The sequence below is a fragment of the Eutrigla gurnardus genome (assembly GCF_963514095.1).
Source record: "Eutrigla gurnardus genome assembly, chromosome: 8".
NCBI classification, from domain to species: Eukaryota; Metazoa; Chordata; class Actinopteri; order Perciformes; family Triglidae; genus Eutrigla; species Eutrigla gurnardus.
This window is the reverse complement of record NC_139922.1, coordinates 14,745,672-14,764,482: the sequence shown is the minus strand read 5'-3', so window position 1 is coordinate 14,764,482 and position 18,811 is coordinate 14,745,672. Positions and strand designations below refer to the sequence as shown.

The window sequence follows — 18,811 nt, the reverse complement described above, 5'->3', positions numbered from 1 at the left end:
GAGGATAAAGATAAGTATCATAATACCAGGTCTGTGTGTTCCACTGAAACGCATCCAAACAGAAAAACAAAGACGACAGACTCACTTGTGTCTTGGACTTTTTGGCGCTGGCCCTCTCAGGCTCCTCTGTGTCTGAGGCTCCCTTCTCTCGCTGCCGCTTGGCACTCTTCATAGGTGAAGGAGCCTCCTCTTTAATCTTCTGTGAAGCCAAAGCAGCAGAGCCATTAAGTTACATTTCCCAGAAATACGTGCCTAGCAACACAAAGTTTTGTACTGTCCATGCTGTGTTCACCTTGCTGGGCTTCTTCATGGAGTCTGTCTTGCTGTCAGTGCTGTCGGTACTTGCTGCGCTGGGAGATGTACGTCCGCTGGAGCGCAAATCCTCGTTGGTAGGCGAGGTTCTGCCATCAGGACTGGCTGTCTGCTTCTTACGACCACTACGTAGCGTCGACATCTGATAACAACAAACAACATGAATCATGACCAATATTAACTTGGAGATAAGATGAACGTACCCAAGTCAAACATCCTCATGCCAACAAATTTATGAAACGATGCATGTCACTGTGTACTTGTCTAGAGATGATAAGCTTATTGCTTTGTAGTCTAGCTCCAGGGACAACTCTATGCATCCTGAAGGTGAAAATAGAGGGAAAGATTAAGGTGTGCCCACCGAGCCTCGGTTCCGTCGGGTCCTCATGCTATGCTTCCCGCTGAGTCCATCCTCTTCCTCTTTGACAGGTTTGAACATAAATGGCGGCGGGTCCACAGGCTTCTCGATGGGGGGCAGCTCACCGTACTTCTTGAAGTGAATGCGGCAGTCTGTGCACAGCAAGATGTTCTCCCGGCCCCCGTGGTGCCAGTCCTTGGAGGCTGAGGAAAGCCATTCACAGTTGTGAAATCACACTCTCACAGACAGGGAGAAGTACGTGCGATACACAGAAATGATCTCACACATTATTATTATTATATAGAGGTACGTCATCGAGTAACTCTGTAGTATAACATCTGATGAGATCCTATTTAAAATGTATGATTACATACTGTATTTTCATTTGCAGTTATGTACTAATAAGGTCTATATGGGTTGACGCAATGAAGCCAAAGTTATTAGCCGCCCTTGTTGTGATGGCAGTAAGCTAAGCGTGATCAGATGGGAGCCTGGCACTGGGAGCCAGCTGTGTGGAAAGAGGGGGTAAAGATAATGAGGTGGAGAGAGTGAACGAGCTGTGGGCTCGTGTCTGATTTGATCAAATTAGTCCTGACATGTTCTGATGCCCATCTGTCACACACAGCGCAGACTCCCAGTGATCCTAATCAAGACAGGAATAGCCAAGCAAGTCCATATGACTGGTATGAGTGTGAATGTGATGCCTTACTGGTAGTGAAACAGTGGCGGCAGGCGTAGCCCTTCAGCTCCTGTTCGCTGTCTTCGCTGTCAAAGTCATCTTCACTGGCTGAGCTGAGGTCCACTGGAAGGGAGAGAAAGAAGAAGCACTTCAAATAAATAGTTTCCAACACCGGAATATATCAGGTGATTTCTGCTCTCCTCTCTGGCTGCCATAGAAAAGGTCAGATATACGTACAGAACTCGCTGGAGGGGGGGCGTGAGGGAGTGTTGACAGGGGTTGAAGCGGTCCGCGTCTTGATGCGGCGGAAGACGGGCTGGCGGCGGTGTCTGCGGTGGGCTCGACAACTGGCTGCCTCGGGGGTCTTCTTCCAATAGTAGTAGAAAGTAATAAGCTCTCCCTGAAATGGAACGCAGAACAAATCCAGTTAAAATGAATCACAGGGACACAAACAGGTGGAAGAACGAGGAGGAGGCATCACGGTGAGTGCAAAGAGGTGACTGAATTAAAAGGAATTAAAAGGGTCTATTTGTCTAAGTTGTTGAAAAATTGGAAAAATAGTCCCTCTGAAATATCTGCACTTAGGTTGAATAAAATATGTGGAAAAATACACATTGGCAGTCAGCACAGTGGTTCACAGTCAAAAGGCCATGGATTGGACAAATCCATGCCAGGGTTTGTAGCTGGCCGGGCATGTTTATGCTGTGGCCCTGTCTGTCCCAGGATTAGGCGAGGAGGCTCACTGAATGCAGGGATATTAGGATCAGTGCATTGGTGGCTGCCTGGGTGGCAGGAGCTTGAATGAGAACAAAAGAACATGTCAGGCAGAGCTTTGGCGCTACAAATAGGGAGTGAAATGGCTCCTCGCCCCTTCACTGGAAGAGTCAATTGAACTTTAATCAAACATTCGGAGGGGCGCGCTTGCCAGAGAGCGAGGCGGATAAATCCAGTGTACAAAAGGCCGCCAGGAAATCAATACCCAACTGAAACATTAACACATGCAATCATGGATCAGAAAGCTGAGGCAGCGTGTGCATATTAACTGCTGCTTTCCTGCCACACTCATAACACACAAGCCTTGAAAATTGGCGACAGGAGTCAGGCACAATTATGCGATTTCCTGTGGGGCTTTGTCCTTTTTCTCCCCCACCGTGAACCCTCACTTGTTAGTGGTCCTCCACCGGCTCTACAACAAATTCACAACGGCGTGGTGTGATTGTCCTGTGAGCAGTAAGTCACCTGTAATCTTTACAGGCCAGAGGGCACCCATCTACTGTCTGTAGATCAGCTAAACTGCTGTTCAACAAAGCTCCCTGGGTTTAATGACTATTGATTGTTTTCCATCTACTGCTTCAGCTAAGAAACTTGACATAAATTAGTCGGCGCTTTTCTCTCTAAAATGCATTAACAGTTTTTCAGTAACGGCTTAACATCTTACATCTAAATGTTCTAAAACAAATGGTAGGAGAGGATGTGATGTGAAGGTGGACAGTCTTAAGTGGCTTTAAAAAGCTTCTCACTCAACTGTATTTTAATTAAAGAAAACACGTGGTATTAATTGAAACATAAAAAGGTAACTGCAGCTTTCATTTCTTATCTCATGAAAAACAAAACTACTTGAGGCTAGTTGGTCTGGTGTTGTTTACTGTGAGAAAACAGACGTCTGGGACCAGTCAGTATTTGCTCCTGTGTTGCGTGCGAGTATCTGACATTAAGGAACAAGTTAAGTCTTTCTCAATCACGGCTTTGATTGGCAGAAAGAGCTTGATTCAGTGGGCTTAGGCTTGTTTAATAAGATCGGCCTTTATGTGGCTCTTAGGGGAAATTAATATCTACCAGTGGCTGTAGGACTCTTATCAGGCAAAGTAGTGCTGGGAACATTTACTGAGGGTGTTTGAGCTCAAGGAAACCGCCTCAAATTTCAGGGTAAATTAAGGTGCTGTGCCGTGTTGCGGCAAAGCCAGAGTACAACTGTCCCAAGCACTGCAGCTTGTACTAGGGGTTTTTCACAAGGGAGCTGTGGACTAATCACCAGTAATCACCATTCATAAGATATATGAACAATTCCTATTTTCTCTGTATATTGTTGTGGGAATGGAAAGATAAATGATAATGAATATGAATCCTCCACAAATAGAGATGCACTGATACCACTTTTTATCAGACTGAGTACAAATATGTAAATTTCAATACTTGTCGATACAGAGTACTTCATAATACCATTACAGTTCTAACAATAACTTTGAAAACATTCAACTTTCTGTTTTCCTGATACAAACAGAGAGTTTGCAGTAGGGATATTAATAATTAACTGTTTAACCTGCTGTCAGTCACACAGTTGAAATAAATAAAAGCTCAGACTCAGAGGAGCAGCTTGTCACTGAAAGGAGAATAGTGCTGGTCCACCTTAAAGATCAGTCCAGCTTAAACGGTCAGCCCACCTTAAGTGTGACCTTTGAGTTTTAAAAAAAACATTTATTAAATGTTGAGAGTTCCATCTTCATTTTTTTGTGTTAATGCATTAAAAAAATTAGTGCATTAACTCTAAGAAATTAACCGACGTGCGTTAACGCGCTAATTTTGACAGCCCCAATACATATAGTATTAATAATAATAATATAGCTATACTACTTGGTCATGCCAAGAACAGAGCATCTAATGATATTATGTTATTATATCACAAAAAAGGTATTTTATGTTTCCATGTGCATACATTTCTGGTAGCAGAACTTTCTAGTCGTTTCCTGTGCACCTCCCTCTTCAGCCCTGCTGGCCGGTCGGGAAAGCAGGGCGCAGGTGCTAACTGAGGGAAGGCAGGCGTCCTGATGTGAAATCTAATTGAAATGTGCAGATCAAAAGTGTCGAGCGGAGCCGAGCGCTGGCTTTGCTCTGTGCTTAATCACGGTTCTCAGCGGTGCCTCTTTGCCTCCACGCTGCAGGCTGTCAACTACACGGCCTCAACAACAGCTTAGCAGTCATGGGGAAAGGTCACCCTGCCTCTCCATCACTTACACTGTGTCAAGTGCCATTACACTGGGCCGGGGCTAATGAAAACATCAACTCTGGCTTTTGAATGGGAATTAACAGGTGCGATGATGAGCTAGTACAGTCAGATGCAAATGGAGGAAACAAAAGAAGCAGCTCTGTTAAATTTGAGTAAATGTATTGAGCTGAAAACTGATTGCTGGGAAAACATTTTTTTTTTAAAAGATACAAGAAGAAATGTGCTCTGGGCCTCAATTAAAAACACACTGCAAAAAAATAACAAAAAGGTTTTTTTGCAGAGCATTCGTTATATATTTTACCTTTATAGTTCAAGGATACAGATTGTGAATGCAGTCACGTTGACAAAGTCAAGACTGATGTCTGCAAGTCATCACAGGCACGACTTCCAATGTGTAGTGGGGTTATATAGGACGTCTGTGAATGAAGTGCAGCTGAACATGGCATGTGGTTGAAAGAAGCTTTGTGCTGTAAATCAGTGCCAAAGAGAGATTGACAGATTACCTCTCTCAGCCTGCCTGCATGTCAAATGTGGTTCCCCTGAAGTCGCGTACGTCTGATCTCTCACACTGACTGTGTACTTTTCTCTATCAAAGTCACTTTGTCATGCTGCCATATGCCCCGGGCAACACTTTCACTTTTGTTGTGCGTTTCTCCTCCATGATTGGTTGTTTAGCCCGTGAGTTTGCACGTTACTTTTAGAGGCTTCGGAGTTGCCACTCCATGATAAAATGGAGACGACAGTAAAACGTAACCGTTCCACCAACTTGATCTAAAACAGTTCAACTGCATCAGCAAAAAATTCATGGAAATACCTGAAATAGGGATCTACTTTGGCCCAGACCTCTGCACCATAACTCCCCCCCCCCCCAGTCCACTAAATCACTGCAGAGCGGTACAGAGTGTGCTGCCGCTCCGCAGTACATGAGATAGTGACAACATAAGCTCAGTATTAGAAGGCCTGTTAGACTGCTTCCATCTGCAGGAGCTTTCTGGCCAGTGGATTATCCGACAAGGAAAGGGCTTACTCTCCTATCACGACACTCAGGGCTTTCATTCCAGTTATTGCCACTTAAAATGGTCGTCTACATACAAGTGTGTGTGCGTGAGTCCGTGAGTGAAATGGATGTGGAGTTCAAGATCGTGTACAGCAATGTTTTCACGACACTCAACTGTCGCTGAGGAACGAATCCTTCATCCATGGGGCAAAGATTTGTACTTCCTCTCATTATAATTAGCATATATTAACTTAAAAATTATTTTTAGAGTCGGACAACAGACACTTATAAATCCAGTGCGAGTACAAAAGTATAAAGTTTTATATTTATGTATAAAAATAGATATAATTCTTAGTGTTTAATGTCGAGTGTACTTTTGTAAGAGAATTTGTAAGCTGTAGACTGAATGAGGTTAATCATCACACCTCTGGAGACTACAGTGTAATTTGGGGGTGGGAGTGCAGGATCCTCCACTGGGCTCGGTGGTCCTGGGTGTGCGGGCAGGGCTCGAGGGTAGGGGCTAAACTTGTGTATTTACACCCTCATCCCCTCTCAGGCCCAGGCCTGAACAGATGGTTTCTGTTTTTCCTGGCAGATTTGTGACAGAGCCACAAAAGGCCCCTGCTTTGACATGAAGCCAAACGGTTAAGGCCGTTACTGGCAAGAGCAGGGGAAGGAGGAGAGAACAGGGGAGAGCAGAGGAGGGGGAGGGCAGAGTGTGGACGAAAGCCGAAAGGGACGAATAAAGAACCAGCAGAGGATAACAATGGACAATCGACATTGAATCCAATGTCCCCTATTCCTCCTTTAAAAAAGTCTCTCTGCAAATAAAACATCTCTGCTAAAAACTTAAGGCTGTTTGGCCCCAGGGTGCAGGGAGCATGTGATTTCTTGGTTCTGCTTGCTGATAGTGAGTTGTGTAAACATCCATTAGTGCAGCATGAACCTGTGCTCCTCCTGCTTCCTCCACAGTCTGCAGACGGAGGAGGAGGAGGATGAGGAGGAGGAGGAGGAGGAGGAGGGAGGTCTGCTTTCTGATTCATTTCGCTGAGGTGAAGGGGGATGCATTTCTCTGAGCTTAATCAATCCCGAGTTTAATTGTGTACGTGCTCGACCCCTGGACTTTGTATTCTTCATCGATCATGACAGGTTGTACAGTGTATTGTTCAAGTGAGTGGTTGACTTTTCCATCATCCTGATGCCGACTGTAACCGTAGGGGGGTAACTTTATGAAAACGTATGTCGTTAAGCAGATCAGAAGTGTGTTTGTGATGCCTGCAGGACCATTTGATTTGTCCTGAAGTGAAAAAGCGGGTTTAATCTCTAATTAATGTAATATTCACAGGATACAAAAACATTACGCTCTACTACTTCAGTGCGGTCGAACCTTGTCACCAATTTTCAGATAAAACCGTAAAAATATTCCTGCAAAATTACAAGGTGAACACTGGGTGAAAGAAAAATGATTTTCTCTGTCCTCTTTAGACTTTTGGCGACTGAATAGTGAAAGGACCTTGGCTGGTGGAGCGGAGTGCATGTGAAAGGCGGTTAAATAGACAGCCATTCCCTGCTGCGCGGTGCCTTTCTACCGGAGAATGACTGAATAAGCTCTGCTTTCACAGGTCAGGGATGCACATGCTGAAGAATCAGCACCCGTGTTTTTCCTGCTGTAAGCGCTTTTGCCAATGAAAGCAGATTGGATGGCAACAGTGCTGGAGGGTCGATCCTACGTGTTCTGCTGATAAGCTAGTCCCCCAAAAAAACCACAACATGAAGCTTACCAAAGAACTCACTTACACAGGCAGCTCCAGCTCTGCTTGCTCCATCTATTAGGGCTGAAAAAAGATTCTGCCCACACTCTGCCGAGCTAAATTGCCTGTGGTCTGCTAAAAGAACATCAATACTTGCTGGTTGAGCTTCCATCAGCCGACAGCAATTTCACTGCCTAAACAAGTTATATCATTTACCAAACACGAAAGCTGTTCTGTCACACTACTGACAGCTGCTGCCAACTGGACCAGGCCCCTGTAGTTTGTAGCTGGTTTAATTAGTGTTTGAACCAAAGTATTTATAATCACAGTCATCCCCAAGGTTCTGGCTGCCGAGCTAAGGACATGGCAATGAATTCAATTTGACGTTTGTACAGATCGTACCGGGGCAAACATCTGCTGTGAGGTTGTGTTGAGAACACTGTTCTCCTGTTGGCCATCCTGTAAATGACAGGGCCTGAGGAAGAGGAGGAGGAGGAGGAGGGGGGACAAGATGCTGCAAGAGCCTCTCATCACCTCCTGCTTGATCCGAGTGTCGACACAAGCAGGGCAGCCTTTTCAAAAATGAGACACCCAGCTCAGGTCAGCCATATGTCCTTAAAATTAGAAATATGCTCTACAGTCACAGTGACTGCTGTGCCCTTTGCTGTTCCCTCACTTAAACACTTGAACACAAATCACAAGAGGCTACTTAGAAAACGACAAATACTTCTGAGATATAGCTTTATATTTATATATATATATATATATATATATATATATATATATATATATCATAAATGGTATGATTGCTCCTACTACCAGCTGTTTGTCTGAAACAACTTTGACTCACCTTTGTTAGCTTTTCTAACACCCTGCAACAGTATCTCTCTATTTTTTTTTTATAACTTCTCGTCTTTTCCAACTCTGTGCCTAAATAAAACTGGAACCAGTAGCCATTTTGATTGTCAAATACCAAGTGATTGTATAACTAAAACTACAATAATATAAATAAACTTGTTTTTATTGTTTTAAATATCTTAAGTCTTTATATATATATTTTTTTTTACAAATTATGAAAAAATGCCACTGTTAACTATGCTGGCGGCGATGCTATTTCTGTGCCAATATACGGTATGAACTTTAATATTTAAGCAAGAGTGAAGGGGAGCAGTGATGCCAGAATAAACTACAGGATGCAGGAACGGAGCCTCGAGGGAGAACTGAGCTGATAAACATTCACACATACATCTCAAGCTTTTGTCCTATGCTTAAAAATTGTTTTCCATTGCTTCATCTAGTTTATTAGATTATGGTTGATCCAGGTTCTCTTTCAAAATACTTACATGCTCTAAAAACGCACAATACACTGATATGAGACTATAAATCAAATAAGTTAGATCTCTCTCATAGAAGCCAAAGACAAGCTGCACTCAATAGAGTGGCACGAGTTGATTTGTGTTTTTCTCAGTGATGCTTATTATGCCTGAAAACTTCACATCATTCCATTTCCAAGTTAACAGCTGAACCTCATTTCACCAAAACGTTAATCTAATCGTCAACTGTCAATTCCTCTGTTTTTCGGTGCATAGCGACCGGAGCTGTAGCTGATACGAATCAGTTATGCAAGCGCTGTGTTTCGATATCCCCTAAAACACTCCAGTGAAAATATCAAGAGCAGAGTTATCTGTAATCTGCCATTTCAGCATATTTAGTTGTTTAAACACTGGAAGCAGCAAGCTCATGTTCCATGACGTCCTCTCTGGAGCGGAGGAAATGGTGGCAGCGGAGCTAGTTGCAGACGGTCGGACGACACACCCACTTCCCCCTCTTATGCCTTTATGCGACTTTATATAAAGCATTCCTGAGTGCTAGTCAGGCCTGGTGTGTTTACACAGCTCGGGGTGCTTACCCTTGGGACCGGGTGTTTGAGCCTCGCTGGTACTTCGGGGGCAAGGCGGCTAAAAGGGGCTAGCTGGCGGGAGGTGCAGCGAGGGGCGGACGCTCTGTACTGGACCTCTGGTTATCAGCCCGAGGGCTTCATGCTCTACACTCCTGCTCAACAACCCGAGGTCCAGCCAGGACTCGGGGCAGTAACATGCTTCTTTTTTTTTATGGCTTGGCATGCAAGGGGAATGACATGTGCCTGAAATATGTGCCTGCGACAGGAGATAATGGGAAAATCTCTTGTCGTTTAGGATTTAGGAATGAGCAGGTAGAAAATAAATTGAGCTTTCCTCAGGGTATTGACTGGCTCAGATCAGTCTTACAGCACAAAAGCAAGTTCAATCATAAGCAAAGAGTTTATTTTTTCCTGTGCGACAGCCCAGGCCTTACAGTGTTTATACTGAGCTAACGCCCCGCCTTGCCCCCTTCTCCTCCGGTCCCCGTGCTCTCCCAGTCATTTTCTCCTCTTTTCATATGTTTAAAGGGCAGTTTATTTTCCATGTGTAGGGGGAAAATTAATCTCTCTGTGCTGTGTGGTGGTGGCAGGCCCAGATCCTGGAGGAGGTCTATTACCTCTCCTGCCAAGTAGACTCCCCCTCCAGGTTGAATTACATTAATACCTCCTTTATAGCCAATCAACTGGACTAGTCGTATATTTCAAAACCAGTAAAAATAATTGAAGAAACCTCTGCGAGGAAACTGTGTTCATACACTTTAATCTCTTATTCAAGAGGTTCAAATTGGTTTTGAGGTATAAAAAATTTAGCACAAAGGAGGTGACACTAAAGAGTTCTTGAGTAGAAATAAATATATATTACATGATACGTAGGGGGTGTTTGAGGAGCAGGGCTGACATATCCTCAGCTCACAGCAGACAAGGAAATTAAGTGGCGAGAAGTATGAAAACACATTTGATTCTCCTTTGATGCCTGTGTCAGCACTGTATCGGCATACTTCCAGCAGGAGCAGCCGCACAGAAACAGCAAGGTCGGCACTGCTCTATGTATCAAAATGCATATCTAAGAATAATTTAACAGCTAAGTCAAAGGTGTGGAGCGCTTTGAAGCAACACGTACATGTACAGCATGTTTATTGCCAGTTGTAGTCAAGATATAAAATAAAATAGCACACCAAAGATGCATTTTATTCCAGCGCTCTGACAGTTTTCCTTGTGCAGATATAAGATGATAATATAAGACAGAGATTAAAGTAAAAGTCAGTCAGCTGAAAGAGAAACAACATAAAATCCATGTGGTTGCTATGTTTTGTTTTCAACATAACAGTCGCATTTAATAAGATTAAGTTGTTTATCATTGTTAGTTCTGGATTCGATCCATTTGTGCCATGAAAAAAGTCACTTGGTTGTGAAGTAATGATTAACACATTGGAGGGAAACTCTTGACAACCTTCTGCCCGGGTACATAAACAACAAATACTACAGTTCCTGTTCCTCAAAGTGCTGCACGATATTAAATCACGTAACCCTGTGATTTTAAAACTACAGAGAAACGTAATGTAAGAACAACACAGATTAGAATTGTATCCTGAAAATAGTTGAATGCACAGAATCTGTGCTTCAATTGTAAACGGAAGAGTGAGCCAAACACCAGATCCAAAGTACACATCTTTAACCTACTTTCACTTTCAGGTCTTCTGATACAATGATTCACACTGGACAGAAGTTATCAATAAGCAAACTATTAATATTGTCTGATGTCAATGGAGCTCTGTTGACATCAGTGATGCTAGCAAACAAAGGAGACTGCATTTTCAGATACGATGAGTTGAGAAAGAATAAAGTCTTGTTTCATGTGTGTGAGAATTTCTTTAATTTATGTGATGAAAAAATGATTGATTGAGCCTTTAAAAAAATGCACGTGTCTTCTGTCTCTATAATTCCACTTAAATGCATGCCTTTAAGACCCCAAAAAATAGTTTCCTCTAAAAGCACAACTATTAGAGCTTTCCTGTGTGTTGTTCACATAAAAGGCTCCCATTGTAACCTTTTATAATCCTTGTGGACGCCATCATGCTGCACTTTAAAGTTAACTTCTATGAAAGTTGGTGAAAATGTAAAAAACAAAAAAAGCCCTTGAGCACAAACATGAGTTGAACAGGGCCGGCCTTCAGACGGGAGATGGGCCATAAACACAGTGGCTCACATCTGCACAACTTGTTTACTGCTCGCTAACAGAGGGCGCTAATTAATGTTGAGCATGTCACTCATAAGGTTCCAGTGGTCGTCTGTAAAGTGGATTAAGCCTTTTCTCTTCTCAGGTATAACAAGATGTGTTTTCTCGCCCAGACAGCCTGAAGGGCGATCTGTCAATACTGCAGTACAGTAGTTGGCAGGCAGCACTTACTTCTTATCAATAAGGCCTCTGGTTAAAAACCAGCCATGCTCAAAATATCACACTCAAAATGTTTTACTGCTCACGCTTTCCATTAGTTACGAGCAAACCACATGTAGCTCATTTTATGTTTCACCGCTATAAAACAAATGACACAGCAAAAAAAAAAAAGTTCAGCAGCGTGGAGAGCATTAAATTGTCTTACCGTCTCTTTGTTTGGCAGCAGCTCTTTCCGGATCCTGAAGAAGTTTTTGCCGAACTGTCTCAGCCCTTTAATGAAGCGCTTCTGCAATTTTTCACAGAGGAAGAGAGAAGAAAAAAAAGAAAAGAAAAAAAAGAGACCAGTTAGTGTCTGTGAAGTCAGCTAAACTGTGACCGCATAAAGTTACAGACTAACGCCATGACAAAAAAAACATTTTCATTTCACTAGTCTGTGGTCGGGGAGGTTTGATGTGTATCTAGAAATCTCTGCTGCCGTTTAAACTCCGGAGAAAACACAGCCATGTCAGGGCAAAACCAGAGAGGAAATGACAAGTAAGGCAAGGGGAGACGCCGAGATTAAGCTCGTCTGTCTATGTTGAGAGAAAATACAGTTAAAAAAATAGACTCTAACATAAGAACATAATTGACAGTGTCCACGTTAAATGTTTGGTTGATGAAAAATGAAAAGTGTAAAGTCAAAGCCCAAACTTGGGAGTTGTAAAGCAAGAAAATGCCTCACAGTGGACAGGTGCTATTTTTGTCTGTACATTTTGGCATTTTTAACAGCAATCCAAAACATGTCAGAATTTAAAATCTACAAAAACATCCTCACATGAGTGAATGGAGATGAACGGCACGGTGACAGAAATTGCTACTTCGTAAAAAATCAGATTCAATCTGACATGAAAACTCAGTGCGAACGCACCGCCTCACGTCAACGAACACAAAAAGCAACATCAGAAAGGAATAAATACCAAAACGCCTAACAATCTAAATGTATTCCTTCTCCTTTAAGAGCCACAGACCGCGAGCCATAAAAAGCGGAGGCTGAAAACATTCATAACCAGTGAAGCAGACAACCAACAGATTTACTTTCTTGTTTCAGAGGCGAGCCCCGTTCCTCAGTGATCTCAGCCAACCGTTTCCACCAAGTAACTCCAGCAAAAAGCAGGGAAAAGTCCTCCGGGAGCACGGCACAAATCTCTACATCCAGCCACAGGTAAAGGAATAATTAGGGGGCAAATCCACAACGTCTCTGGCGATACATTGCTGTCTTTTCCTCCGTTTCTTTTACAAGCAAGAAATAGCTTGTCACTCTCTGCTCTTCCACTACAAAGGGGAAGGCTTTACATGTGATCTTTCTGCAAGAGAGCCTCTGGTTCACAGCAGGATGGAAAACCCGGAGTGGAGTCCTGCGCTCGGTGTCAGCGGCGGCCGTGGCACATATTTCAGCCCGCTCTGGTTCCTCTGACACTGCACAAGCAGGCTTCATGTCTCTATCCCCGCACAGGAAAAAGCCGGGGCCACTGCTCGTTATTGTAACTACACCAAAGCTGCCTACTGCATTGAAACAGAAACTGCAGCAGTCCTTTAAACGCATTCAGAGCGTTGGGGCGAGCAACGCACAGAGGCACAAACTCATCTAACTGCCAGCCGGAGAGAGGAGGCAGGCTGATAGGATTTGTGTGGAGAAAGGTCTCGGACATGGTGGAAGGAGACAAGTGAGGGGGAAAACCAGACATGGAGTCTCCCCCGAGTTTCAGGAGTTCATTTTCCACGCCATGTCCAGGACATTATGTAACCGCGGGTTGTTTACATACTCGGATCTTGGTGGGTAACAAAGGCCAAATTTACTCAAGTAACATAACCAGCTGCACAACACGACTATGTTTTAGCAGGGAAAATTACAGATAAGAAAGACAGACCTCTTTCCCTTTTCTTTTATCTCCATAACACAAACAAACGCAATAGTCTCAAGTTCGACCGTGTAATTGTGAGGATCAGAATATAAGAGTAAGAACTAAACCAGAGTAAATAGTCAAACATGAGAGGCCTGATTAAAAGCTTGATGTGAAAGAGCTGACGGTCCAATCTTCATCAGTGACATGAGACAGAGTTAATTTGCATTAATCAGAGCGAAGGTGTAGTGGTTGATTAGCCAGCAGATGGAGCCGTCTCCAACACAAGCGCTCCCCCCCCCCTGCATTAGACACCATCTCCCACCACTGGAGGGGTTAATAACAGATTACCAGTCAGACGGTCAGACTTCCACAGAGCAACATGTGACCGGTGGAACGATCCAATGCACAAAGTCAGAGGATCAACATTACAGGGCCTGTTTGACAGGCACTGACAAAACTAGGTAAATATTCACTTGAAATGTTAGCTTCAACACTACTTGTGGGATAAACTATCAAGGATGATGCAACACTATTTGAACAATCCTAAAAAAGCGTTCTGAGAATGAGTATAGGATGCACTTCAATGCAAGGTGAAAGTGCTGCATCTTTACCCGAGGTTGTGAAAAAATCAATTACATATAATCATCTGGCAGAAGAAGAAAATGTGCTTCTACACTGAGTGTCACAAGGCTGCAGGTGCATAAAGTCCAAAAACAAGCGACTAGAAATGGACTTTTTATGAGAAAGAGCCGTAAGGACAAGCAGAGTGAGACATTATCAGAAGATCAGGTCAGGATTCTGCTGAACTAATTGTTTGGTTTGGATCCGCACAGAGTTTGGATGATATTTCCTGCCTCGCAGTGATCGCAGGACTAGGCAGTAATTACAGCTGCCATGCAGCCCGTGTGTCTGTCCTTATTATGTGACCTTAATTATGTTCCCCAACTGTACTATTTAAACAGTCTGTCCGTCCATCTCCATAGAGGAGCTGTGTGCATGCTTCCCCCTCTCCCTCCTCCCGTCGGTTTCCTTTCTCTGGCTGGTTCCCCCCCCCCTCCCCTCTCTACACATCGGCTCCAGTTTCAGGCTCCATTTCAGCTGCCTGGGCTCACTGCTCTCCAGCCCAGCTAATAAATCATCCACCAATCTGCTCCCTGAATCGCTCTGCCCCTGCTCCGATTGCTCCAGCCCTGCGTTGCTAGGCAACACAGCGGCGGAGGAGGGGCTGAGAAGCCCAGAGCGAGCAGCACAGAGAGAGAGAGAGAGAGAGAGAGAGAGAGAGAGAGAGAGGAGGAGGAGGGAGGGCTTGGTGGAAGCGCTACCAAATGGCCATCCGCTGTGCAGAAACAACAGGCTTCTCTCTCTGAGTGTGTTCCAGAGAGCTGGCGCTTTTCACCCGCCCCAAGTTTCCTTTTGGAGACTAACAGAGCACTATTGTGAGGCCAGGCTAGGAGACACATAAAAGGGAGGAGGAGAACGAGAAAAAATGATTCAATAGGCCATTGTTGTACGTGCGCACTTCCTGCTTGAGAGTTGATTGTTGGGAGTTGTAAAACTGGTTAAGATAATGCAGACATATGCACAGAGATAGTATCGCGGTGACCAACGGGGCGCAGACGCTCACATGGAACATAATTCCTGCTTAAATGTCATTCTATGACAACACTGACGCAAGACTGTCCAACAGCAAACAAAGCCACTTTCACTCAATGCGGAGTCATTATACTTGACTTGTTGTTAAAAGCTGACCTTTCTTTTTGCAGCGTATAAACCCAGAGGGCTGAGGACAATCAGTCAGCGAGCCAAAACCAAAGGGAAAAAAACACCGCTGTCTGTTATGAAATATCAGCTAGTAATAAGATTGGCCACGGTTTGCTGAGAGGAAATCACAACATTCTTGAAGAAGTGAAGGGGGAGACTACCCACAGTACCCACATCCTCTTTGCACTAACAGCAGACGTAAAGACAAAAATCTATGTTTAGAAAATGTTGATTTTAAAGGAGATATACCCTTTGATTTAAAAAAAAAAAAATGTAATTAAAACCTGACAAACATGAAGATATTCTGCCAACTTTGAGCAGGCAAAGTAACGTGCTCTGCTGCTTTTTGCTTGCACTGACACACAAGGTGACAGGAAATTCCAGCACACACCCATCCTGCTATTTGGTCACTAAACAAACCTAAAAAGCATTGCTAGCACCGTACCATAAGGGTGGTAAAATACCCTGTTGCCAGAGTTGCAGACAGCTCCCTCTGCAGACGAGATTACAAAGTAAAGCTGCTCATCCAACTTTAAAACAATGGATAGCCTGCAGCGGGGAATGCAGGGCGGCATGTTGGCTTTTATTCGCCTGTGGTGTTTTTGCTTGAGCGGTGTGTCTTAGGTCTGTAGGCTTTTGTTTGGCCACTGGGGGGCCGCTACTCTTGCCTCTCCCTCATTCTCCTCCCTACCCTTCCACTGTCAGCGGCCTCCTCCAGTCATCCATCAGCTGAAGACACAGCCGGAGATAAGCCGAGGCACAGTGCAGCTGGCTGAGGAATAGACCCGCCGCCCCACAGCCATCATAGATCAACAGCTCCGTCTCTGACACGCCGACACGCAGCACGGCTGCTGCTGCTTCTGATTGTTTATATGGCACCTCCTGTTGGCCGATGCATAATAAGCACCGCTTATTCACAATCGGGAATGACAGCAGCTTCACGCGAGGAGACAATTTCATTATATCAAGTTTGCGAGTGCAAGACTCCATCGATGGCCTTCACGAAGTCTGCAGATCGCAATATGTTTAACAGCGGAAAAAAGCAATGCACCTGAGGCTAGGTGAGAATTTAAGGTTTAATATTGGTGTCAACTAGATAAACTGTATTTGTTTTACAATGTTATGTTTGTGTCCATATTCTGTTTTGTTTTAAATATATTCTTTTACCACAGTTTATCAGTTAACTAAATGATACAATTATTATTTTAAAGACCATTTTGGGTGGGCAGTTGGGAGAGAGAAAAAGTGAACATGGGAAGGGTTTGATAGGTGGGGGACTGCGTATCAGTAAAAAAAATTATTTCACATTCATAATCCTGTTATAATTTTTAGAGAAAAAAAAATAGGTGGGTGATTTGGTTTATAATGGCATCTGTATATAATAATATAACACATTTTACAACTGCAGATTAAATCATAAATAACTAATGACTTCATAAAAAGCTTTATTTTTTTAGTGCAACAAAAGCGATGCCTGTGTTCTAGATTTTCCAATGCTTTCTGTCCAACTAATAAATAATCACATCATTAATATCAACAAAAATGGGATTCACCACTTTAGGGATTCTACAATTTTTAAGCCACAACACTATTTCATAACGTGGAACGTGTGCAAGCATTTTAATCTAAAAATCTGTAAGAGGATTTGCCTGATCTAAAAAGTAGAATTTCTTCCCACTGTAGATAATCGCATCCTGTCAGATAATTGTGGTTTCATGCTGTTCAACAAGTGGTTATTTAGATAAGACAACCACTCAGTGTTGGAACGCAATTGCCATTTCTTAATAAGGCATCAGCAAAGAGACGACTGCAAAATCAACAGGATTTGGAAGAGAGTGGGCAGTAAGCAATGATTTGGCTTCTCATATAACCCACATAAAGAGGTGGTGTGGTGGGAATGCCTATCTCAGACTTTCAAAAAAACAAAACTCTTCCATGTCTGACTGTCGGCCATAATAACAGATTCAATTTCCACTTTTCTCGGTGGTTAAATCAACCGCTGCTCTGCCCTCAGCAGTTACACGGAGGTTAGACTGCACACAAGACGTTTCTGGTGAAACATTTCTAGTTTTATATTTTATAACAGATTTGCCTTGAGTGTAATCTATAGTTATCGCTTTACAGATACATAAAACAGTTTGAGTGGCGCCCACATCAAGGTGATGGATTTCTGTTGTACCAATAATCTCACAGTGAAAGATCGTTCATGGGTTGACTGAAACGCATCTCGCCGGAGTGAAATTATGTTCCGTGCAAGACGACAATAAAAATGAATCAAACACTCCCCTTCACCACACTGTCGCTTCCTCCAACGCAGTAATGAAACGGCTTACAAATGATCACGCCAGTGGTCTTATCTTTCTGTGGGAGGTGTGTTGGGGAGAAATTATAAATATTTCTCTAGAGTTAGGGAGTTGAGACGCGGTGTGGGATTATGTGCTGTGTGGCAGCAGCTGCAGAGAGGGGGGGGGGGGGGGTGACAAGTGACCCTGCAGACAGGCGGATTCTGTCATTTCAGCGGCCCTCGCTGTCACTTTTATTCACATCTCCAGAGGAATTCAGGGGCGGGGTGAAAAAAGAGCAGGCAGGAATAATGAAGCCCGTCCTGGAGGGGATGATAGGTGAAGAGGAGAGGCAGAGGAGGGGGTGATAAATAAATGAAGAGTAGCAGGGCTGGTTTCTGCCAGCGCGTCAAGGTTGGAGCTACATTTACACCTGTCCCTCAAGGCTGCGGTGCTGAAAAGGTACGGCCGGTGATCAGATGGCTGGGAGCTGTGTCCTTGGCCGGCCAGAGTCGAGCTGCTGCTTCTCCGGGGCTACGGATTTCATTAAACAGGACTTAAAGATGTTGTCATCTTTAAGGAAAATATTGTGATAACATGATCCAGATTTCAAGCAGGCATCGTTTCTTAGTTGGATGTAAAGGTTTTTGTTTTACATGTGTTAAGTGTTTCATATGATGTAAATTAACTGTGGAATACAAGTATTTGCATTTAACATTAATTTGATGGTTTATTTGTAATTTCTTTATGTTTGCTATGTTGTTGTATACAGCTAAACCATTAAATTGGCCAGGCAAATATATAAGCAATGGTGTATACTGTGTGTTGATAATAATAAGAATTAACAAGAAATTGTGGTGCAGAAATGTTGATTTAGATTGGAGATCATTTTCGGAACTTTGTTTGTCCACTGGAGGTTTATTTTTCTACTGTCAAATGTCCTAATTTATTTAAACTCTAAAATTCTATAATTCTATGAAAAAAACCCAGAAGGGATCAACATTGAGATTGCTGATATCATTAACGTTATAAGAATGTTTCACATTTTATTACTGGTGCTGTTACTCAGAATATATTAGGGTATATCATTACAGATAATAAAACTGGAAGGCAACATTTTTCTCTGATTAAAAAAAAAAAGAAGCCAAAACTAAATTACTGGAGTGATCACATTTTTGTCTAAATGGGGTCATTTAAAGCTTCTAGAGCCGAGTCCCTCCTGTGCCTCTTTGTCAAGTGGTCTGTGGTAGACCTGCTGCGGTGGAGTGCAGCCATAAAGCCTCCCATCAACATGCCTGGACCCCGCTCTGATCATCTCCACATAGCAGTTCAGCTTGGTGTCAGCAAAGCATACATAAATAAAGGCCAGCTCATAACTAGTCCACAAAGGGACGGCTGACTTAATTTGTTGTGATGCGCCGCGGTCCCGCCGTGAGAGCTGGCTTTATTTAAATGTGCCCATCATGTTCAATTACAAGACAAATATGCC

The 18,811-nt window shown here is 43.4% G+C and overlaps 2 protein-coding genes across 4 annotated transcripts in view; one reads left to right on the top strand and one right to left on the bottom strand.

Moving 5' to 3' along the window:
* atp5pb (ATP synthase peripheral stalk-membrane subunit b) overlaps nucleotides 1-18,811 on the top strand; it is a 339,131-nt gene that overhangs the window by 101,035 nt on the left and 219,285 nt on the right. The gene's annotated exons all lie outside the window — the stretch shown is intronic.
* The window catches only part of rerea (arginine-glutamic acid dipeptide (RE) repeats a), a 119,601-nt gene that overhangs the window by 7,058 nt on the left and 93,732 nt on the right, over nucleotides 1-18,811 (bottom strand). For 2 of the 3 annotated variants that reach the window (XM_084016001.1, XM_084016002.1), the window contains 6 exons: nucleotides 11,602-11,682; nucleotides 1,587-1,749; nucleotides 1,380-1,472; nucleotides 674-873; nucleotides 293-454; nucleotides 86-199 (listed from right to left, as the gene is read on the bottom strand). In XM_084016001.1, coding sequence (XP_083872127.1) covers nucleotides 86-199; nucleotides 293-454; nucleotides 674-873; nucleotides 1,380-1,472; nucleotides 1,587-1,749; nucleotides 11,602-11,682 — 813 coding nt within the window. Of the gene's footprint in view, nucleotides 1-85; nucleotides 200-292; nucleotides 455-673; nucleotides 874-1,379; nucleotides 1,473-1,586; nucleotides 1,750-11,601; nucleotides 11,683-12,470; nucleotides 12,792-18,811 lie in introns of those variants that run through there. The other variant, XM_084016003.1, reaches the window with a different exon arrangement.